The 24318-nt window shown below is 37.8% G+C and overlaps 2 protein-coding genes across 6 annotated transcripts; both read right to left on the reverse strand.

Annotated features, from left to right (window-relative positions):
* Nucleotides 1-116: 116 nt before the first annotated feature.
* Nucleotides 117-19853, reverse strand: LOC123514399 (splicing regulatory glutamine/lysine-rich protein 1-like). Of its 5 annotated transcripts, none has more exons than XM_045272312.1 (12): nucleotides 19630-19853; nucleotides 15458-15698; nucleotides 13660-13803; nucleotides 13002-13174; nucleotides 12083-12268; nucleotides 11603-11791; nucleotides 10523-11072; nucleotides 9915-10069; nucleotides 9700-9822; nucleotides 5931-5966; nucleotides 4086-4248; nucleotides 117-1359 (listed from the first exon to the last, which is right to left on the reverse strand). In XM_045272312.1, the coding sequence occupies exons 1-12, from the start codon at nucleotides 19749-19751 to the stop codon at nucleotides 1222-1224; spliced, it is 2220 nt and encodes a 739-aa protein (XP_045128247.1). In that variant the 5' UTR covers nucleotides 19752-19853; the 3' UTR covers nucleotides 117-1221. The 5 variants fall into 5 exon arrangements, with proteins under 5 accessions (XP_045128247.1, XP_045128248.1, XP_045128251.1 ...); XM_045272313.1 differs by having other exon boundaries at nucleotides 4098-4248; nucleotides 19630-19852; XM_045272316.1 differs by having other exon boundaries at nucleotides 15458-15652; nucleotides 19630-19768.
* A 1003-nt stretch (nucleotides 19854-20856) lies between these two features.
* Nucleotides 20857-23736, reverse strand: LOC123514401. Its single transcript, XM_045272317.1, has 4 exons — nucleotides 23179-23736; nucleotides 22578-22698; nucleotides 22342-22430; nucleotides 20857-21941 (listed from the first exon to the last, which is right to left on the reverse strand). The coding sequence occupies exons 1-4, from the start codon at nucleotides 23356-23358 to the stop codon at nucleotides 21411-21413; spliced, it is 921 nt and encodes a 306-aa protein (XP_045128252.1). The 5' UTR covers nucleotides 23359-23736; the 3' UTR covers nucleotides 20857-21410.
* Between the last annotated feature and the right edge of the window lie 582 nt (nucleotides 23737-24318).

Here is a 24318-nt window from a genome sequence, read left to right on the forward strand (position 1 = left end):
AAATAATAGATAAATCCAATGAGTGCTAGATCCTAAAGAACCAAAAAACTAGCTACATACGAGTGTATTAAATCTAGTCATTGGATTTCATGGGAATCAAGTAATACAAATCTTCATACTGTATATTCATTTATTTAAGAGTATAGTTTAGTACTGACATGAAATTGGGAGATCCCTAGCTCCACTTGCCAAGGGGCATCTTCACACCATACTGAGTGGTTGTCTTTCCTTTCTTTTGCTTGTTAGTTATTCAAGAGCATGATGTTATGACTCCTCTATTTCTCTGTTTCCTAAAGGTATGATACAGATATTATTGTTAAGCTACACAAGTGTATATAACCAAAACTTCAAGAAAAACAATTATCTTATCAATTTTTTTCTATTTATCTATCAGTATACTAGGCAAGATCCCCTATAGAAAAGACAATCATGAGAAGACATCAACACATAACATAATAGAAACATCTTACCCAGCATGGACACATATGAGTTGTCAATGCATCCTGTAATACTCTCATCATAAACCTTTTCAAAGAGTCTATGTTAATTTAAGTGACACGTATTATGAACACTAAAAGCTAATTCTGAGAGCAACAAATTTGTGATACTTATACCCATACCCAAGGTCACTTATCTGTCTCTTTTCATAAAGAATTCATAACACATATGTACAACACACTTCAACACAAACATTCTATTGCAGCAGACAGACAGACAGGTAAATGTGTGAATACCTGTACACAAGACAACAAAAAAATATCTACTAAAGTCAGTCATTATAAGTTGTGAATATAACAAAAAGAAAAACCAAATCAGCAAATTTCACTTCAATAGTATGTGAGCATCCTATTACATAAGGCAATACAATGCTAAGGAAAAAATAATCATACTATAGTTTCAATGAAGAATAAAAAATAACATAATTCATTTTCTTCAACTGAAAATGCAAATGCAAAGAAACAAAATTTTATTAATGTTGTAATTTATTACTTACCCTTGCCAATTATCAATCATACACATACCTGAATACATTTGGATACAATATACCCAGCAGTAACAAAAACCTCACACCACAACACACACACCTTTAGGTAAACAAATCACTCATAGTCTCATTACGTTGAGCTGAAATCAAGAAATGTACAGACTGAACAAGGATTATGTTGAGTTCTTGGGAATGAAAACAGGCTTCTTCAGAATGGTTAGCAGCCTTGAAGGTAGCTATGGAGAGTCCGAGATGTCCATGTCAACTGTTTCTCCCTTGTCCTTGCTGTCCTCCTCCTCCTTGTCCCTCCTTTTCCCCTTTTCTTCTTCTCCGTCGTATCCCAGCTGCTCCTCTTCGTCATAGTCCCGGGACACCTTGGAAGAACACAGAAGTTTCAGGGAGTGGCCTTACCCTTTTCAAATATCATATAAGAAACTTTTTAATACATCAGAACACTTGCAATTCTAGCATAGCAACACAAGGCCTACCACTACACCACTAGTTGTCTGGTGAAGGGCAAATCCCACCCCACCTCATTTTCAGCGCTTAATTTTTGGAGGTGGATGAACTAATGGATACAATGTAACTGAAGGCTACACTTCAGTTTTGAGTTTTTAGCTTTATTGTAAAGCTTTCTTTGTAGAGCATACATATTTTTTACAGCTCTTTTCGATGCAGAAAACTTTTACTTTCTTCTCACATTTTGATTTCTTATATAAATTATGTTGCAAGTGCATATTTCATTTGATTTCTCTTTTGCAATCTGTACCGCCGACAAGTCTTGATGCCTTGTCCAGGTGTGACAGGACCAGGTCACTGGTCCACCCAGGTAATGCCTGCACTCAGCTGGCTGCTGGCCATGCCCCCTGTGAGGGTGGAGGAATTAAGCCAAGTACAAAGAATACCTTACATGTGACAGAGATGTACTTTGAGTGGTATCATTTCATGAGAAAGGACTGTGCAAATTAATTTCCAGGAAAAAAAAAAAAAAAAAAAAAAAAAAGGCAATGTAACACAAAAGAGCCATAATGCTTGAGGAAAGGCATATGGGATGATGATGATAGATATGGAGCAGACGAATTGACAGCAAGGTTAACTTTAGATAAAGGATAAAATGACAAGAAAAATCAGTGGTAAAAGTAACACACTGTACAAAGAAAAAACAATAAAGACTGAAATGACAGAAAAAATTAATGGCAGGATGGAAGATATATGATGAACAAAACAGTTCAGTGAACGACATGTTAGTAGGGAGACTAGAATAGCCTACGGAACAGCATTTGTTACCTGCACTGACATAGGGTTGTGAAACATGGACAGCAAGTGAAGGAGATTTGTCAAGGATTAGGGCAGTAGAGATGTCCTTCCTCGCAAAAGCTGTGGATTTAGGAGAAATGGAAAAATATAGAAATAACTGTATGAAAGAGTAGATCTTAAGAGAGTGAACTGTGAACTTACCCCAAAATGAATAAAGGGGAAGAGTCAGAGAATGGACAGATTCAGAAAATGAATGAAGATACACTGTTTGAGAATGAAAATGAGGTATAAAATGAGAGGAAAAGACCTCTTCATGAGAGACATGAGACTGAAGCTGCATGCCAAAGTAGCTGAGGCATGGAAGCTGTGTGGAAAAAAAGTTTTGCAGATAATACACTTGTGATACTTAAACCATGGCAGTCCTTTGCAACAGTCTCCACTGGTGATAACAGTGATGAAAGTATACAAATGAAAGAAACACTAAATTCATGGACTCTGCCCTACCAAAAAAGTTCAGGTCAAATTCTACTAAAGTACCACATATGTACCATCTATATATTCTGTTAAAAAATGCATCCCATCACCACTAAGACATGCTATTACTGGGTATCCCTACATTACCAACACATGAGATGTGGTTGTTGGCTATGTACACACCATCAACAAGTAGGACGTGTGGTCACAATGTACAGGGGATACTCGCAATTTGACAGGGTTAGGGCGGTTTTTCATTGGTGTTTATTCAAATCATGAAAAATTTTTTCCATAAGATACTGAAGAATTATGTGGGATAGGGACAAACCTCCAGCCTAGACCCCCCAAAACGTCACAAAAACCTGAACGAGGCCCATGCTGATAGGTATCTTGCGTTGTGTCCTGTCCTCTATCCACTTGATCAGCATGTCCTCCATCGTGTTGAGACGGGAGCCCCTTTAGCCGCAGAGAACAAGGGAAGTCGTGGAAGTTCTTGATGCAGCGGTCTCGCGGTACTTGTCCCTGTTCTTCCAAATTGTTGATACTGTTATCTAGGGACACCCATTTGTGCTGCAACGACACTGTGAGCTATACCTGCCTCATACTTTCTTATAAGGTCAAGCTTATCTTTGAAAGGCAGGAAATTGTGCTTCTTAAGGCTGGGGCTGGAGGCGGCTTTGCGCGGCATGATCGACCAAGACCAAGCCTAATCAAAACAAACCAGAACAAAACCATGTCGCTTATATCTCAACCTGTACTTCATTCTGGAATTGCACTTGCACTTCCTCTTATTGAAGAAAAGTAAGTAAAAGAAACTATAGAAGAACCGAGATGTGTGCGACGGCAACTTTGGAGTCAGAGGTGGTTGCCATGAGCCCAAACTATCAACATGATAAATATATGTTTTATCTTTCTAAATTGATGAAATATTATTTAATATTCCAACATGAAAAATTTAAGCACATTCTTTATAGTTTAAATAAAGGTTTTTATTACATAGATTACGTTTATATTTTTCATTGGGATAATAAATGGAGAACCGGAATGAATATGAAGCCATCCCAACTTTGCTCCGCTAATCCCGGGCAAGTTCCAACTATCTGGAGCGGATGTTCCTCATTCCGTGTATCATAGGCCAGTGTGATAGCCTCTTTACACTTCTGCCTGGTGGGCTGGTGGCAAATTTGACTGGGTGGGTGGCGCACAAGATATGAATGTCGAATTGGCAAGTCAGTCGGTCAAACCTTGAAGATTGGGTATTAATTAACTGAGTTCGAATTGGAAATAATTCGAACTGTGAACGGTCAAATCACGAGGATCCCCTGTATGTTTATATTCAAAGTGGGTTAGAGAATCTATTAACACCTACAATTTTCTGTACCTTTGATTCTTTTTTCTTTTCTTCTTTCTCTTTTTTGTCCTTCTTCTTGTCTTTCTTTTCTTTGTCTCTGTCACGCTCCTTGTCTTTCTGCTTGTCCTTGTCCCGATCCTTGCCATCCTTGCTTCGGCTGCGATCCCGGTGAGAGTCTTTCCTGTGGACAAATAATTATTGTAATGAGTTTCTAATGGAGTGTTCTTCATACTTTTTTCTTTCAGCATGACTTGATTTGACTTTATATACTATCTTCATAACACTGTACATCCATTCTAATGTATATTTCTCCCTCTGATATGAAAATCAATTTACATACATACGTATTATTACAATTTAGTTAACACATCTACACTGTGGCAACCCAATGAACAAGAACATGCAACCCAGTGCAGGCTTCTGACTCATACTTTGCAGAATCATGCCTTAGTGCACCACCAGCTTGCCACAGATACCAGGCAGCTAAGTAGTTCATCAGTACCTCATCACCATTCATTGTTTTAACAGTGGAGGAAATCTTCATTAGGGTTAATACATATTTCTTATAATTTTTGTGATGATATGTTATTAATTATTAATGCAACTACAGAGAAAATATACTGCAATAAACTTTACTTGTGGTGAATCTTTATATGGGTTTCTACAGATTTCTTATAATTTTGTAATGATTTTAGTTTGAAACATAGTTATCAATCCCCCAAAATAAGAGAACATATTATTATATACCTGATATCAAAATACCCAAAGTGTTTTTCAGAAGATCAATGCAATTTGATACTAATGTGATTACAGCTTCAGTTTCCATGGAGTTTACCCCCTTTAGTTCCATGTGTCTTCCAGTGGTCTATGACCAGTATTTATAATGGTGGGGGTTCATACACATTCTAAAGCAGTGGTTCTTAACCTGGGGGCACGTCCCCCTAGGGGGCGTGGGTGATTTCCAGGGGGGGCACAAGCCTCAGGTAAAAAGTAGAAGTTTTTCCATTTATGGGTTATTTTCATGACAAGAGCTCGTTGCTATCAAAACCAAGTACAGAAACCGCCTGAACGTTGAAGGGGACTTACGTTGTGCACTCCCAAGAATTTGACCACGTATTCAAGATCTGGTAGCTACGAAGCAGTGTCAAATATCTCACTAACCAAGTATTCAAGATCTGGTAGCTTAGAGCAGTGTCAAATATCTCACTAATGTAATTCATGCTTAGTAAATGGACTAAAAAGCCTTTTTTTTTTCTTTTTAAATCTGGGAGTGAAATTTGTTTGTAGATGCAAGGGAGGCGTGGAGGGAAAGAGCAGTTCCTAGAGGGGGCGTGGTAGTAAAAAGGTTAAGAACCACTGTTCTAAAGCAATCCTAATGGCATGATTTAGATTAGCTAATGCCTTGCTTAAATTTGATGATTCAGTAAAAATTAGAGTAATATAGAGCTGATAGAGCAATAATGCTGACTAGCATGTGTTGATTGAAAATAACATAGACAGCAACTGCACCACTCATAGAGACAGGGTTCAAGCCAAAACACTTCCATAACACACATGTAACTGTTGAGAGGCAACTCTTCTGCTGAAAGCTCCAGCCTCCATTTCTTAGAATATCACTGTTTGGTTTTTGACTATGCTGTGTTTCACTTTACCTCAAAGGTGCAGAAATGTGACAGAAAGACTTAACACTGTCACCTGTATATTTTTCAAACATCCAGCAGAATTTTCCTCCACATTTGAAGTATCTCACATAGATATTTCATATCTATCCATTATATTCCATCCTTTGAAAAGTCTTCTGAACTTTAGCTATTGGAAACCTTGACCAAAATCTACCTATACATAAAGGAACATAAAACTTACTTTTTGCTGGAATCCTTATCTTTCGTCTTCCCTGACCTGGGAAAGAGAAAAAAAGTTACTTAACCAACAGCTTTACATTTACACCACAGAACTGAGAAAGGGTTCAAGTGCAGCATTTGTGAACTAACACTGAACCCCCAGGGCCTGTCTCAGCATGGGTCATGGTAAATAAAAAAGATGCAAGTGCATAATTGTTGGCTAATATCTAAGGTATTAGTTCCCAATCCAAAGGTCAATTACTACTTGAATAAAATGACAATTATATGACTAAAGACACACACACACACACACACACACCGCGTAGTGTAGTGGTTAGCACGCTCGACTCACATTCGAGAGGCCCGGGTTCGAGTCCCGGTAAGTGGTGAGGCAAATGGGCAAGCCTCTTAAAGTGTGGCCCCTGTTCACCTAGCAGTAAATAGGTACGGGATGTAACTCGAGGGGTTGTGGCCTCGCATTCCCGGTGTGTGGAGTGTGTTGTGGTCTCAGTCCTACCCGAAGATCAGTCTATGAGCTCTGAGCTCGCTCCGTAATGGGGAAGACTGGCTGGGTGACCAGCAAACGACCGAGGTGAATTACACACACACACACACACACACACACACACACAAAAAAAAAAAAAAAAAAAAAAAAAGGGAGGTACAACCTAAACTTACAAGTTCTTTTCTACAATATTTTTCTGTAAAAACTTCTATTTTGTGTGATGCAGTACTGTAAATGTGGCATCTGCCTCACAATGACGCACAACCAAAAGATGTGATAGAAAAAATCTGAGAAAATTTTAAATGCAAAAAAAATTTGGTGCATCAAGTATAGTGAAGAAGTTAAGTGTAAGATAGTTAAGGGGGGCGTCAGGTTTAGAGACCGAAATAATACGAAAAATGTTTTTTTGCGGAAAAAAAGTATGTGGTAGGTATACGTGTTAGCTATTATTTCACAAAGTTTTATGGTGAAACACACATTGGTTTCCATTTAAATGCCATTTAAAGGTCCCATACTCAACCACGTGCATTTGTTTACATCAGTAGAATCAGTTTTTTTCCCTCATAAACTTCGAAAAAAAAAGGCAAAAATATTAACTTTTTTTGGTGGACATAATACAGGCAACACCCGCTTAACGAAGGTTCAAACAACAAAATTTCGCTACAACGAAGGTTTCATATTACTACCATCTGCTCGTTTAACGAACACCAAACTCGCTTTAACGAAGTTTTATCCAGGTAATTTTTTCCAAGTTTGAAAGCACCACCGTATCACGCAAGCCGACAGGCTTTTGAATACATCAGCGCCTCTCATGGACAACACTTGCACTAGTCACTCCCCCTGTTCAAAACAATAACAGAGTCAGCAGCAGCTCATCTTGCCTCGCTCAACTTATCACCAAAACGGCCTGCAATGTCGCCTAGTGTTGCTAAGAAGACCAGGAAGTCTCTTACTCTCGAAGTGAAGCTGGATATTATTCACAGACACGAGAGGCGAGAAAACTGATAGCATTGCTCACCACCATCTTGACTCCATCTACTGTCTCTACTATTTTCAGCAGACTCTATTAAGAAGGCTGGTGAGACCGTATCTTCCTTGCAAGCTAAAAGAACCACCTGAACTCATGACTCTACAATGGATAAAATGGAAAGCCTTGTGGAAATGTGGTACATAAGTTTTGTATGTGATACAATGATGCGCCCTTTGTTTACATTCCACAGGTTGCCGGTTAGTGTCTTTCTCGTTTCACTCTCCCTCCCTTCATAAATTTAAGATCATCAACATTACAAAGTTACGTACATACATACATTAGTGTACATAATAATGAATTAAATTAAACAGCCTAAATGTTTAACTTCATAATTTTTACTTTCATTAAACCTTTCACTGTACTATGATGCACTCTCGCTTTGTTTACTCTCAATAGAAGTTCAAGTCAGGGGTTAAACTTGTTATAATCGGTTCACTTAACGAAGTTTAGCTTAACGAAGTTTTTTTTAGGAACGTAACCCCTTCGTTAAGCCGGGCTTGCCTGTATGGCAACACTGAAAGTCTATGAATGGCGTCAATCAAGGCACCAGCGAGACTCAGTTATCAGAGAGAGAGGTTGTTGCTGCGTCTCTCGTTACCCACCCTTCACTCTGCTAAACAGCATGTAATTTACTTACTGCATCCTCTTTTCACCTACTGCCAACCATGGGACGGGTGGTTAAGAGGAATAAGCAGAGGAATGACGCCCGGAATATGATTATGGAAGCTCAAAGAATAAAAAGAGCGTGTTGAACCTGACACCTTAAATGCTCCAGTGCACATCCTCGCGTCATCCACCACCACCACCCTCACCACTTCCACACCACATCTCATGCAGAAAAAAGACAAGGAAATGAAGAAGAAAAGGCCTCATTACTCACAATTAGAGAAGCTCTTCTACAAAATACTGAGAAAGGAAATGAAGATGTGGAAAGTGACGATGAGCTTGTCATGCTGATGAAAAGGAGGCTGAAAAATCTTTCCTCTCGTTATTGATCCCCAGATCCTGCCATTGACTACAGTTTGGAGCCTGATGTATATGAGAACACCATAACTATGCACTGCACGACATGCAACTTCAAGAACACATCACAACCAGAAAAAGTGAGAGCTGGAGTCGGAAGAAAAGCCTCTTCAGGACCAACATATCATTGACAGGAGGGGACTAGGAACCTGATATATATCTAATTGTATTATGAGATTGTAGATAAAAAGAACATATAGTAGACCTGAATAAACTTCCTAGTGTGTTATAACGGGATCGTGATCGATCGGTAAACTTTATTGGCCTGTATTTCAAAACATAAGTTATTCCCCTTCTAAAATCTATTTTAAAGCCAATTTTAGCTTGATTTCAATGAAACAAAACTAAAAAGGAGACAAATACTTCTTCATTCAATTCACGTCACTATTTTTTATATATATGTGACCTGTAATTTTGCATTATTATTTTTTGGAGAAAAAAAAGAAAAGAAAAATAAATAAATAAATAAATAAATAAAAAAAATAAATAAATAAAATAAAAATTAATAAATAAATAAAAAATTTAACGACGTGAAAACCTGTCATATTATAACGTGTCTTAGCCAAAGGAAAAATTAAGGTTATGGAGCAAATAATAACGCCAGAATAATACTCGTAAGTTTTAGTTGCAATTATAATTGCATAGCGGGGTCAGGGACTAGAATGGGGATCAATGTCTAATATTGATGTACATGTTCCAAATACTTCACAACATAAAAATCAGAGCGTTTCATGCATATTTACCGGAGATATGACACAGTGTTCTAAACTGGACGGTCCCCTTAAAGGTATTTCAAATGCTGCTCCTTAAGCTGGCATGGACAGAGGTAATGGCAAAATATTAAAAAGCTAATATCAATACAGTAGATGTAAGCCAATTGTGTGACTTGCAATGAAATAGGAGGTGGTCTGATATAAGTAAGATAAGGTGACAAGGGGATCCAAGAGAATTATAGCATGCATGTAAGAAATGCAGGGACTAAAATATATGGAGGCTAGTAATGCAGCCATTTACGCGGGGAAGTTCTTCAGGACAAAAATCAGATACACATGGAAGGACAGACACATAGATTTCTTAACATGTAGAGACATTCATACAAAGACGGACAATTCTCCACTGCAAATATTGCTCATTTCATCAGAGAGATTCATTGAGAAGTCCAGTGTGTGGCAGCCTTCAGGGTGAGCCTGAGGGCACCTTCTACAATTGAGAGACAATGGGCATGTGCCTTACTTGGACCTGGAAGATGACCTTGACCTCCTCTTGGAGCGGTCATGAGAGCGGCCACGGCGGTCTCTGGATCTGTCACGGCGAGAGCGTGGTGATCTGCTGCGTGACCTGCGCCGCGACCGTGACCTGACCATGGGGAAGAAAGTCATGTCAAATGTTTACTTACAGGAGTACATCCTCAAACAAACCATTACCACTACCCTCAAGATGAATATTACCTGGATCTTGACTTGTGTGACCTCTTGGAGCGGGTGCGACTCTTGGAACGTGATCGTGACCTGGACCTCTTGGAACGAGACCTAGACCTGCTGCGGCGACTCTTGCGTTCCCTTGAACGACTGCGAGACTTGGAGCGTCGGGACTTGCTACTTGACTGTAACATGTGAAGCAGAGACACATTAAATGGATGCTCAAAAAGTTTTACAAAATAGAACAGAAAAATAATGTTCATTGCTTCATTTATAAAGTAACACACACAGTTTGACTTAAAAATCCTGCATACCAAAACTAGATACATAAATAAGTAGGAGGGACGGACACACACACGCACACACGATATGATTGTTTCAGAAATATAGATAAGTAATACACATTAAAGTTGTATAACATAGAGCAAAACAATACAGTGAACATCAAAACAAGACAGATAGTGCAGCAAAAGGCCAATTTTGTCTCCCAACATTATCTAAAGACATTACAAACTATTTACAAGACAATAAATGGCAAAGGAAATACTTCAAACTCAATAAAGTTAATACTAAAAAAAAAAAAAAAAAAAAAATGCAAGTATATACAAAGACATACACACCAAAGCACACACACTTACTTCCTTCTTCCGATCTCTGTCCTTCTCCCGATCTTTGTCCTTATCTTTGTCTCTATCCTTATCCTTTTCTTTTCTATCCTTATCTCTGTCCTTATCTTTCTCTTTTTCTCTAGTCTTTTCCTTATCTTTGTCTTTTAATTTCTCCTTTTCTTTCTCCACTTCCTTGTCCTTCTCCTCGTCTTTGATATTTTCTGCTTCCTTATCCTGCTCCAAATCTTTGTCTTCTTTTTCTTCTTTGATGTCCTCAATCTTCATTATTTCCTCTCTAATTTCTTTATTTTCATCCCCTTCTATAACTTCCATCTTTACCACATCAGATTTCCTATCTTCCTTCTTCTCCTTGTCCTTCTCTTTATCCTTATCCTTGTCTTTATCCTTTTCTTTGTCCTTATCCTTAGTTTTGTCTCTGTCTCGGTCCTTATCTCTGTCCTTGTCCTTGTTTTTACTGCTACTACTCTTGTCCTTGCGAGAAGAAGTGGATTTGCTCTTGGACTTGGAACGGGAACGCTTTGACCGAGACTTGGAACGTGACTTTCTTCTTGATCGGGACCTGAGGGCAAGAATGGCTCCAGTTGATTGATGGAAATAGTTCTGCATACTTTTGTGAAATTGCTACTACTCATAACATGTTTAGAGTAGAGAAAGGTATATTTGGTATGACTCTGCATGTTTACAGTATGTGAAAGAATACATACTCTCCTGATACCACTGATAGATTCTTAATATCAATAATTTTTTACTTTTATGACTCTTGAGTTAGATCTGAACACAGATAGAAGAATTTTCCTACTTTTAATCAAAACTCCCTTCATGCACTGATTCAATGACTGTTTATGGAAGAAAATTACACAAAATATTACTGAACAGTCTTTTGATCTGTAATGGCACTCTTGTAAAAAATGCCCTATATTTTCATCACCATTATTGCTCATTCTTTCCCTATGGAGTTTGATTGCTTCTGAACAAATCACTTTTTGCATTGATCTCATTCAGTGCTCACATAAACCCTTACAGACACAATGAGCAGGCTTTCAGAAAGGAACTTCTAGTATTAAAACATTCTCCATGAAGGAGGCTCACCTGGACCTGGACCTCCTACGTGACCGTGAAGATGACCTCTTCCTGCGTGAGTGGCTGCGAGAACGCCGCCGCTCCCTAGACCTGGACCTGGAGCGTGACCGGTGGCGTGGTGAACGAGAACGTGTCCGCCGGTGAGACTTTGAGCGCCGTGAACGTGACCTAGTGCGGCGGCGAGACCTAGAGCGTGATCTGGACAGGGAAGAAATATGTTGTGTGTGAAACTAACTTCAAGTAAAAAGGAATAGTAATTTTTTGTAATATTCATATATATATATATATATATATATATATATATATATATATATATATATATATATATATATATATATATATATAAATGTTTTCTTTTATGACATCTTCTGCCCTGAATTTCCGAGGTAATGGCACTAAAACATTCGCCAAGATGCCTTCTATAAACACAACCATTGCTTCTCCCGTTCCTCTTATTCTTTGCACAAGTGCAGAAATGTTAGTCATTACCTTGATCTGGAGCGGGACCTCTTCTCTTTGGTTGAAGAATCTAGGAATGACATGACAGGATCTATGGCAGAGGCAATGAAGTTCTGTGCCTCCTTCACTCTCCTCATGGCCTCCTCGATCTCCCGCTGGGCTGCCTCATTGCTCTTGGTCTGCGGCTTCACAATGGCCACGGAGGAGTGGTTTACCCTAGGGAGAAGTGACAAAAGTATGTGCAAAAACAAAAACAAAAAAAAATTAAATAAACATATACCTCACTGAATACTAGGCATATATTTCCTGCAGAAGAATCCACATCCACAAACACATTTAAAAAACACAAAGAATAAAAAATAACCATCCCAAACAGCAATGTATAATTTCTTTCAGTTAAAAATTTTAATTCTTTGGAAAGATCTCCACTATTGTCGCAGATCCAATTTAAGACCTCGAGTAACATAACAAAACAAATTCTAACTATATAAGTATAAAAAAATACAATTCTTGCAATGAGCTATGGAGTCTGTTGTTAAGCCTTTGACTGTTGTGGATTCTCCTTAAACTAAAAAGTTATTGTGTAATACAAGTTTATTGTGGGATCTAAAAAAGATAACATTAGAAGCAAAGAGAAGACTAACCAAATAAGCAGTTAAGACCTCCGGTGATTAAGATTGTCTAGGCTCATACAAATAACAAATAAACAGACATCAAAGGATTAAGCCCCTCAATAGCTGATAAGACATACCTAATTTTTAATGGTCTCTAGCCAACCCCTCTCTTGAAAGAGTTCAAGTTATAAGAATATAGAAGCAGGCAGGCATTGAGAGAGAGGCTGAAGACAGTCAGTTACAGAGGAATTCACACACAAAAATAAAGCTTTTGCTTCCACCCTGTCTAGAAAAGCAATGTAAAGGAAAGCCAGTACAAGTATCTCATTACTCACTTGATCTGTCTGCCCATGTGCTCCAGGTGGTGCAACTTGAGGGCAGGGATGATGGAAGGCTGCTCCGAGTACTCCACCAAGGCATTTCTAGACCCATTATTCTCCACACCAAGACGTGCATATCGCACCTCCCCAGCCTTTGACGCCAACTCCAGTAGCTGGTCTGTGGTGATCTGAGAGAAGATGGCAAAGAATAAAATAAGAAAATAAGGAATGCTGCAAGAAGGCACCAGGCCTACATGTGGAAGTTCCTGTATTAAACACACCAACATCTACCATCCTTATCCATAAATTTGTCTAATCTTTTTTCAAGGCTGCCCCATGAATCAGGATTAATAACTTGACTACTGAGTTAATTTCATTCATCTACCACTATATCCAAAAACCAATCCCATTTTCTTTCTCTCTTCTAAATTGTTTTAATCTGAACCCACTATTTCTTGTTTTACCCTAATTACTAATCTTGATAATTTTGCTTATATCACCTTTGTTAAATAACTTTTATAATGCTGTATCACCTTATACTACTTAAAGATCTCCATTACATCCTCTCTTAAAAGTGTAACAAGTGTGGATTCGGTGGTGTAAAAATTTAGTGAAATATAATGATGTGCTTATCTGATAAAGTAATCCACTCAACACAAAGCTAGTCACTTACACTTGGATCCAAGTTATCAAAGACGATGGTGCGCCGGATGTCATTGATCTTGTGGGACTCTGTGGTGGCTGGCAGTGGAGGGTAATCTGGCAGGTCATTCTCTGCCAGGTGAGGGTCAATCGTCCTCAATACAATGCCCTCAATCTGTAAGGCCAAAAAAGGCTGATGTCAGTATTTATTACCTTGTCCACTCAATTCATTCAACTTATATGATCTAAAACTTAACTTGATTGCTGGGGTTATCTTGTGAAAAAAATAAATAAATAAAATAAATAAATAAATAAATAAAATAATAATAAATAAATCATAAAAAAAAAAAAAAAAAAAAAAAAATCTTGAAAATATCACACATCTCTATTCTTTGAAAAAATCCCACACCAACTACCATTGAACACCACAGAGTGAAAAGGAACATCAGCAGGTGTGACTTCTCATAATCTGCTCTCTTGCATTATGGTAATACTTCACAACTTCCTGCTCCTGACCTGTCGTGGGAACAATGAGCCACTTCTTCAAGAGAATAAAAACAGAGAGAGAGAGAGAGAGAGAGAGAGAGAGAGAGAGAGAGAGAGAGAGAGAGAGAGAGAGAGAGAGAGAGAGAGGAAAAATAACAAACAGCTATTTATAAATAAAGCAGCTTCAACTAGATGATGAAAAAGATGAAACAAATTATGTACAATGAAACAAATAGAATAGTAAAAAACAAAGAACGTAAAATAAATACAGGCAACCCCCGCTTAACGAAGGTTCACACAACGAAATTTCGTAACAACGAACACCAAACTCGCTTTAATGAAATTTTATCCAGGTAATTTTTTCCAAGTTTGAAAGCCCCGCCGTATCACACAAGCCGACAGACAGGCTTTTGAATAAACCAACGCCTCTCGTGGACAACACGCGCACCAGTCACTGCTCCTGTTCAAAACAATAATGTCAGCAGCAGCTTCCCTCGCTCAACATGCCACCAAAATGCCCTCCAATGTCGCCTAGCATTGCTAAGAAGACCAAGAAGTCTCTTACTCTCGAAGTGAAGCTGGATATTATTCACAGACATGAGGCAAGAAAACTAATAGCATTGCTTCCCACCATGGCTTGATTCCATCTACTGTCTACCATTTTCAAGTGAACAGACTCTATTAAGAAGGCTGGTGAGATCATATCTTCCTTGCAAGCTAAAAGAACCACCTGAACTCATGACTGCAATGGATAAAATGGAAAGCCTTGTGGAAATGTGGTACATAAGTTTTGTATGTGATACAATCATCCCGCTCCACTCTCCCTCCCTTCATAAATTTAAGATCATCAACATTATAAAGTTACTTACATACATACATTAGTGTACATTATAATGACTTAGTCTTAAAGTAAACTGCTTAAATGTTTAACTTCATAATTCTTACTTTCATTAAACCTTTCACTGTACTATGATGCACTCTCGCTTTGTTTACTCTCAATGGAAGCTCAAGTCAGGGGTTAAACTTGTTATGATTGGTTCGCTTAACGAAAATTCACTTAACGAAATTTTTTTTTAGGAACATAACCCCTTCGTTAAGTGGGGGTTGCTTGTACACAAAAATTATACACAATAAATAGGGAAAATTCAGAACCACAATCAAATATCACAGAAGATCTAAGGAAAAATAAAAATAAATAGGTAACATGAAATAAAAAAATAAAAAAAATAATTGAAAAAAACTATAAATCCTCTGCATAGAACAAAAGCTAGTGATGGATATAATAATCAAAATCTCACCCTATTCATTCATGGAAACATATAGTCACCACCACCACTACCCACCTGGTTAGTGAGGTGAGGCGGCCATTTGGTCTCCGGCCCAATGCCTGGAATGGTTCCCCCGGTGCCCAGGATCTCCATGGCACGCTGCTCGTCAGGCATGTCTCCCAGGGTGAAGGGGATGATGATGAGGGCCCGGTCGATGAAGACAGTGTTGGTGAGGTGCTGCGCCACAGACACTGAGTCCCGGTCATGGAACTTGAGAAAACAAATACGAGACTGGACTGGTATGGCAACATCGCGACTGCAAAATAACAGTTATTATAGAAATGCTGCCAGTTTTTGGTATCAGTAAGGTTAAGGCTTCTTCCTTTTTTTTTTTTTTTATGTGTTAATTTGAAGAATTGTACTCTTGTCCTCTTGAGAGAGAGAGAGAGAGAGAGAGAGAGAGAGAGAGAGAGAGAGAGAGAGAGAGAGAGAGAGAGAGAGAGAGAGAGAGAGAGAGATTCCTCACTTACATTATCTGGAGTGTAATGGAAATTGATGATATATGGAATATTATGCTAGTACACTAATGATTCATTCTAGTGCTGAAGTGGCAAGAAATTATACATGTAGGAAACAGCTATAAATTTGGGTTAAGTTATATGCTAATTTTTCATTCATCTTCACGCTAAGGTCAAGTACAAAATCCTGCCAATTTAGTTTTACATTTTTCTGAAATGGTTTACATTTAAATATTCTTAAGGCATGAATCAACTCAATTTTTTTAGCTGAAATACATGACATTTTAACAGGACGAAGATGAAATTATGACATCTGATTCTTTTCATCTACCTAAATCTTTGCTTCCAAACTGCTGGTTTCCCTCCTACATCTATCTCTATATTTCTTTATAGACACACCTTTTCAGTATTATACTGTATGTGTTTCACATGATTTTATGCCCTTCTCCACAGTTACCAGACACTAAATAGAACCAAGCTCAATACAGTGAGTAGCAAATTTGCTGTCTATACAGTTCAACATTTGTAAACACCTGGCAAGGTCAGTTTTATGTCAGGATACTTAAATTATGTCTAGGAGATCCTAAGGGTTGGGGGGGAAGAGAGAGAGAGAGAGAGAGAGAGAGAGAGAGAGAGAGAGAGAGAGAGAGAGAGAGAGAGAGAGAGAGAGAGAGAGAGAGAGAGAGAGAGAGAGAGAGAGAGAGAGAAACTTAATTACAGGGAATAAGGTAACAGTATTCTTCAAACCTTGCTGTAATGTGTGTGTAGTTTCATTCAAACTATTATGTACCTTGGAGACACTGGAAAGTAGTGATGTCAACTGTTGAAGTATATATACTGAAATCACAGCTATCAAAGAAGTTTACAAGTTTAGATTCATTCTGAAACAACTAGTTAATGTAGTAGACAGAGAGATGACCACATATCACAAAAGGTAAGGCAGAACAGTGACCAGAGGAATTCCCATGGTGGCAACACCTAAATACACCATTATTTTACTATAGGCTATCTCAAACTTTAATCAATAAAAGGAAGCATTCTTCAATTTTCTCTTGCTTCTTACCACACTAATATATGTAGTCTCTGTAAACAAATAGATAGTGAAAGGCACCTGAATCCTAAAGCTGGGCATTGCAGCACAGAGTTGCAACTCTGCCACAGCATGAATTTCAAAGTCACAAACATTAAAAAAAAGTCAGACTAAGCAAAGTCACACTACCAATTTTCTGCGACTTTCAACAGGAAGAAAGGCAACTCTTTTTAAAGAAATTACTGTGGCTGGAGAAGATTGGCCAGGAGGTCATGGTGGTGGAGATGGTTGACCTGTAGATATTAGTTTAGGCTGTATTTTAACAAAAAACATATAAATATATGATTTTATATATATATATATATATATATATATATATATATATATATATATATATATATATATATATATATATATACATACATAAATACGTATTTCTCTGCCTTATAAAAACCATGTTTCTGTTATCGTACTAAAGTTTACTTTGTAATTCAGAGGAGTCGCACTGGGGAAAAAAGTCACAGTCACAGTCAGAATTCACACTGGAAGTAACAAAAATAGTGTTGCAAAGTCGAAGTCATGCCAGATCTGGCGGCAAAATCACAAAGTCAAAGTCACACATGTGAAAGAATTAAAGTTGCACCAAGCTCTGCTAAATCCCATCTCATCTCTGGCAAGAGAATGGTAACTGTCACCATTAGTGCTCATCATCCATCAAACTGTAAAGGCTGTTTCTTAACTATTCTACACTTATTGCTTTATGGCTAAGGGCAGAGTACAAGGGGACAGTTTTCAGTTTCACCCAATCATGGAATCTGGTATGTAGCTGTTTTCTTTTGTGAGAAATAGTGAAATGATTAATGGTATATGTAATTTTCTATTGCAAATTAATATTTTTCAATTTATGACTTTTTTTAAATCCAGCTTATGCCTACCAATCATTTCCAACAATCTTTGGGTAGCTATCTATGGGAAATTGGGCTTTTTGGGTGGGAGAGCACTAAATTGCGTATTATGCATTGCAAAAAAAAGTGGAAATCAACAAAATCACAAAAAAATTATGAAAATACTTTGATGGTAAGGGCGGCAGGTGGACGTGGTGGCCCAGCTGTTGGTTTGCTTACACCGAGCAGCCTTGCCAACACTACATTTCCAGCTATATCTGTTACACCATAACCCACAAGGGACACTAAACAAAAGCAAACCTTTAGAGCTAACCTAACCTAAGGCTAGGCCTACTGTTCAGTAATTACTTTAATTACTGTTAGTAACAAAATTTCAGAGAAATTAAGTATATATATATATATATATATATATATATATATATATATATATATATATATATATATATATATATGTATATTTATTTAGGGAGGCGGTGGCGTAGTGGATAAGGTGGCGAGCGTGGGATCGGGCAGACCTTCACATGTAGGTTCGAATCCCATCACATACTGCTTTGAAGTTATGCCATTTGTCGAGTGGTTTAAAGTTACCTACATATCACCATGATACCCAGGTTATAGGTGGTTACACCAAAGATGTACTTGGGTGGTGATATGAGCCCTAATATGGGTACCACTATAAATAAAATTGCCTATACCACTATTGGGCGGAAGCTGAACAGCATTTCCCACATATACTCTTCCACTATGCCTAAAGGTGCTATAGGCCATAACATGAGAATATATATATATATATATATATATATATATATATATATATATATATATATATATATATAGGTATATACCTATATATAATAATCAATAAAATTTAATAGAAAATATTCTCATCAATAGCCTTAAATGACCTGGTCAATCATCCTATCCTACCTCGTCAAGTAACTGGTCAAATGTCCTGCTCCCCCATAGATACCCCAAGATCATTGGGAATGAGAGGTAGGCATAAGTTGGTAAAAAAAAAAAAAAAAAAAAAAAAAAAGAAAAGTCATAACTAAAAAAAATATTCACCTGCAACAGAAATGACACATACCATCAACTATTACATTACAATTCTCACCAGAAAACATTAGCCACATACTAGATTCCATGGTTGGGTGAAACTGCAAATTCACCATACAAGGCTATAAGGTTATCATGTAAATGAATTGGAGGTTGTAAACCACTGCTTTTCTCATGCCCAAGTGGCAAGTTAACTCCTGGCTTACAACAGTCTCTAAATGGGGGGAAAGCTTCCCGTTTTCCTAGTATATGACCACTACTGCAGTACTAGAATTCAATAAATTTCAAGTTATTCTGTAGCACTGCAGAAAGGATGTACCTGTACTAAGTGAGGCTAATCATGATACCCAAAAGACACCCATCGTTAGGAAAATTGCAGTTTCATCTTGAAATCAATTTTAAAATGGTCATACTTCCCTACTCTGTTGTCATAAACTATACAAGGCAATTTTCCTTTCTGCACAGAAATATTTTGCGCATGGGACACCTTATCATACAGGTGGGAATCTTTTGCACCAAAACACTCCCACCTTTTGTATCACGCCCATCAAAGGAGCATGTTCTTGCTCTCTAAATTAGTGAAGAAATGGAACAACCTGCCGGAGGAGTTTGACCCACAGTAGCAGCTCCCATTATCTATGTCTAGAAAGTTCATAACATAAAGTGGAGAGCCTAAATGTTAAGTGACCTGTGGAGGAAGCAATCACGGGAGCATGAAGGCAGGCACTGGATACTAACATGGTTGGGTACAGTCGAATGTCCTCAATCTTGCCGATGAAGCCAAACAGTGTCGACATCTGGTCCTTGGTGGCTTGAGGTGCAATATTGGATATCTGCACTATCCTCGTCTTTGACTTCATGGTTGTGGTGGAAGAAATAACAGCACTAAATGATAACACAAGCCTAGGAGGCCAGCGTCCGCGCGTGGCGGCGGCTTGTCAACACACACCGCGCTGGCCGAATCTAGCGGAAAATATCACCATCTCGACAAAATACCAATTATTGTAATTCCACATTATCGTAAAATGTTTTGTTATTTTTCAGTGTGAGATACTTTAAATATATAATTGGGGACATTGAATCATACAATGATTTAATCTCCAAGTGATGTATTATTTTCACCACTCCTGAACTTGGGATTCGGTGGGCTGCTGGGGGGAGAGTGGGCCGAAGCAGTCTTTCTCAATGTAAATGGTGACTTCATAAAGTCATGAGAAGCTTGTAGGGTCTCGCACAATAAAAAAAAAAAAATAATAATAAATAAATTAATTAATTAATAAAAAAAAAAAATAGAAAATAGCCTCGAGACGTGTATGAACTCAGTCCAGCGACAATGCAACAATATCTTATACGTCTTTGCCCCTAGACTGTAGGATGTTTAGGCAATAAGGTGTGCAATATGTGTATTTATTTATCGAAGTACTTGTATTCTTGTTGTGTATACTGTCCAGTGTAGATTTTTGATACTTTAACCTTAAGTCTTTGCCCAGGGGGTTGTAATTATTTATTAATCCAACAATAAATGTATCAATCAATCAATCTCTCTCTCTCTCTCTCTCTGATATTACTGACAAATTTGCATCGAATGTTCAAACCAATACTCCTATTAAAAACAATTACGTTTAATATCAATTCGGCTTGCACCACATAAAATAGCGACGTTCTACCTGTCTCATTTACTGCCTTTAGCATCAAAACTAGGCGAATTAAACGTTTTGAATGTGTGGCCCCTGCTGTAACTACCCTTCTGTTGTAGATGGGTTCCGCTCCTTTAAATATCATTGATTATTGATAAGTTGAACATCCTTTTATATATATATATATATATATATATATATATATATATATATATATATATATATATATATATATATATATAAATGCTTCCAAGAATACCTGCATGAGGAATGCAATAAGAAATATAACAAGTACCTACATGATTTGGTGGATTATATTAAATTCATATCAAACTTTTCGGATTTATTGAAATTTAAAGTTCATGCAAAAACCTTAACTTTTACATCACATGTATAAATGGAAGTGTATTGCAAAAGCTAGCCACTTTTAACAAAATATCACAAGCTTTATAGAAGCATACTACCTCTCCATGTAACAAAATACTACAGTAAATAAAATGCATCCGATAAGAAGCGTCATTAATTTTAATCATATCGGTAGTCTTAATCTGCCAAAACTTCGTGTACTTCGATATAGGAACCAAGTAAATAGATTGATAAATAAATAAACATCAAATAAACTCTGACAAGAAGTAGTAACAACAATCAACGAGTTTTACCGCTTCCTTAAAAAAAAAAAAAAAAAAAAAAAAAATCAATGTAAATACTGTATATGCATGTATTAATAAAGATAAGGACTTTGCAGTAATTCCCTTCCTTTTATCTAGACATAATTGCTACGTAGCCACAGGGGCCGTCACCATCTTTCCTAATTTCTCAGTCTTCTTTGGCTCGATCCGACTCGCTATGGGCTTCTTTTTCTTTTTCAAAATTTTTTTCTTCCTAATCCTTATACGCTTTGGTTTTTTGGGTGATCTCCCTCTCCTCCTCCTCATCCTCCTTCCTCCTCTTCTTTCTCTCCCCACCCATCTTTCTCCCTGCTCTGAGGTTTCCCTTTGCCCCAGGAGGTATGTATTGGGAGGAGACATCAACATAGCTGCCATTTTGTGACACGACACCTTGGATATCGACAGATGTATTTTGGGAAGCTTCTCTCCCTCTCTTGCCGTAAGACACATATCCTCCTTTTCCATGCATGGCTAGAGCCGCCTCAGAACTTGTCTCATTGGTAATTTCCCCTTGTAGGTTGAAGGCTATGTTTTTGTCCACCACTTTCTTGGCGCCTTTCGTAGCAACATTGTTCTTCCTTATGTTTGGACCTGAAGAAGCTTGTGCCTTTATGTCTGTTTGAATGTTGCCTTCTATATTCAGCGACACATTTCTGGTTTCGTTTCCAGTAATTCCCACGCCGGTAGCTGCATCATCCAGGATTTCCAGTCTCTGTGACGAAAACTGTGCGTCACCAATAGCTGCCTGAAAAAAGAAGAAATGAGTACAATAAATTAACAAATAAATGTTTGTGTAAGAATTAAGATATATTTACTAGAATAATATAGCTGAAATTAAAACTGATCAATATAGTCAGTCCGTCAATGACTGACTATATACACTGGGCGTTATGACCTTAATTCAGCGTTTTCCAACCTTTTTCCGACCCTCTGTTGTCATGTCTAAGCAGTCCAGCACCCTTAATTAATATCTTGTTATTAGAAGGATAAAATAAAGTGAAGTAAGTGTATGCATCACTTCCTAGCACCCCTGTAATTGATTTCAGCATCCCATGTTGGGAAACGCTGCCTTAATTAATCAAATAAAGGGACTAAATAATTTAGTAAGACGAATAAATTATAAAAGTGATAGAAATCTTTCTTACCAAGCCATATTTTTGTTGATGTTGGCCATTACATCCTCTGACACATGCAGCCCTCAAGTCAGCTTCACTTCCAAACAGTTCTGTGCAAGCTGGGAAACAGTACAATTATCATAACACTATACGAAAACTATAGACTATAATCCTTTACACTTCACCCATTTTATAATTTTCATATAGATATGAGCATACTGATCCGAATATAGACTCTCTCTCTCTCTCTCTCTCTCTCTCTCTACAAGCTGCACACTCAGCTAAACAAAGTGTGGATATATCATGAAGAGTAGCCGCCCTTCGTCCTTTGACCTCGTGGCAGCGGCTGTAGGAGGCGCAGCCCTTATCGCATGCCACCACCTTGTCCTGCAAGCGTAGTAGTAGTAGTAGTAGCATAGTGTAGTGTAAGGCAATGTAGTCTAGAAGCTATGTAAAAAAATTGAGGTATAGTATAGTATAGTGTAGTGTAGTGTAGTTTAGTGTACGTAGTGTAGTGTAGTGTAGTGTAGTGTAGTGTAGTGCAGTGCAGTATGGTGTGGTGTGGTGTGGTGTGGTGTGGTGTGGTGTAGTGTAGTGTAGTGTATTGTAGTGTAGTGTAGTGTAGTGTAGTGTGGTGTGATGTGGTGTGGTATATTGTAGTGTGGTGTGGTGTGGTGTAATGTAGTGTAGTGTAGTGTAGTCTGGTGTGGTGTAGCGCAGCGTAGTGTAGTGTAGTGTGGTGTGGTGTGGTATATTGTAGTGTAGTGTAGTGTAAATTAGTGTAGTAGTAGTCATGGTAGGAGGAAAAAAAAAACAAGAAAACAAAAATAAGATAACACACACACACACAATAATAATAATACTCACTAAGGTTTCTGTGGCATTATTCCTCGGGAGAGTTGTGGTGCATAACAGTTTGCACTCGTGGAGCAGAGACGCATTCCCTTCTGAAGCAATTAGGGGGAACAGCAGGCCAACCACCACCACCGACATGCCAACACGTGGTACTGATGCTGGTGAGGGAGCAGCACACCCTACCCACTCCATAGTCACCAGCAGACTGTCGCCGTGTCGCGAGTCAGTCAGTCAGACTCAGTCTGCGCCAGCAGCGTCGTCGCGTCTCGCATCATTTGCTGTTTGTCACCCACTCTGACTTGGTTTTCTGGCACTGTATTCTTCCGCCTCCCATTTTTATTTCTTTTTTCCTTTTATGTGTATGATATTTTGTGTTTTGATATCTTGTTATTAAAGATTTTTCTATTTCTTATCTATGGATTCTCTTAATTCTTTGTGGCATTTCGATTGTTCCTAATTGTTATAATATTTTCTTACGTTCATATTTTTTTGTTAATATTTGTGGCATTAATTTGTCTTTTTTACTGGTATTATCTTACTATCATCATTACTTCCCTATAAGTCTGATACACATGTGTGATTTTATAAAACAAATCTACCGGTAAATTAAAATATTTTCACGCCACGATAAAAAAAAAAAGTTCCATCGCTATCTCACATAACAAAAATAAAGTCCCATCATCATTTCAAATAAGAAAAATTGTTTCTTCATATCGTAAAAAAAAAAAAAAAAGTCCCGTCAGCATTTTGAACAAAAAGTGGTACCATCAACAATTCAACAAAAAGTATATCCCATCATCATTTCAAATACCTACGGTAGCAGAATCAGAAAGTAGTTCCACCATTTCAAATAATAAAAAAAGTAGTCCCATCACCAATGCGTGTAACAAAAAGTAGGTAGGCTACTCTCGATCATTTTCTTTCAAATTTTTGAAAACATGTATGTTAGGCATTACATTACGAATTCAATTTGCTTGAGAGAAAGAAATATCACACATCTGATGATACTGTACACCGTCTCTATCTCTCTTACGGCACAAAATTCTATAGATTGAAATTATAATGGGAGCTTTTTCCTCTCCCTGCCCCTGTCAAGCTAACAGTATAAAAGATCACTAGGTCTTGTCTTTTTCAAGTTAATACCACAAAAGT

The sequence above is a fragment of the Portunus trituberculatus genome, chromosome 37, assembly GCF_017591435.1.
Source record: "Portunus trituberculatus isolate SZX2019 chromosome 37, ASM1759143v1, whole genome shotgun sequence".
Classification (NCBI taxonomy): Eukaryota; Metazoa; Arthropoda; class Malacostraca; order Decapoda; family Portunidae; genus Portunus; species Portunus trituberculatus.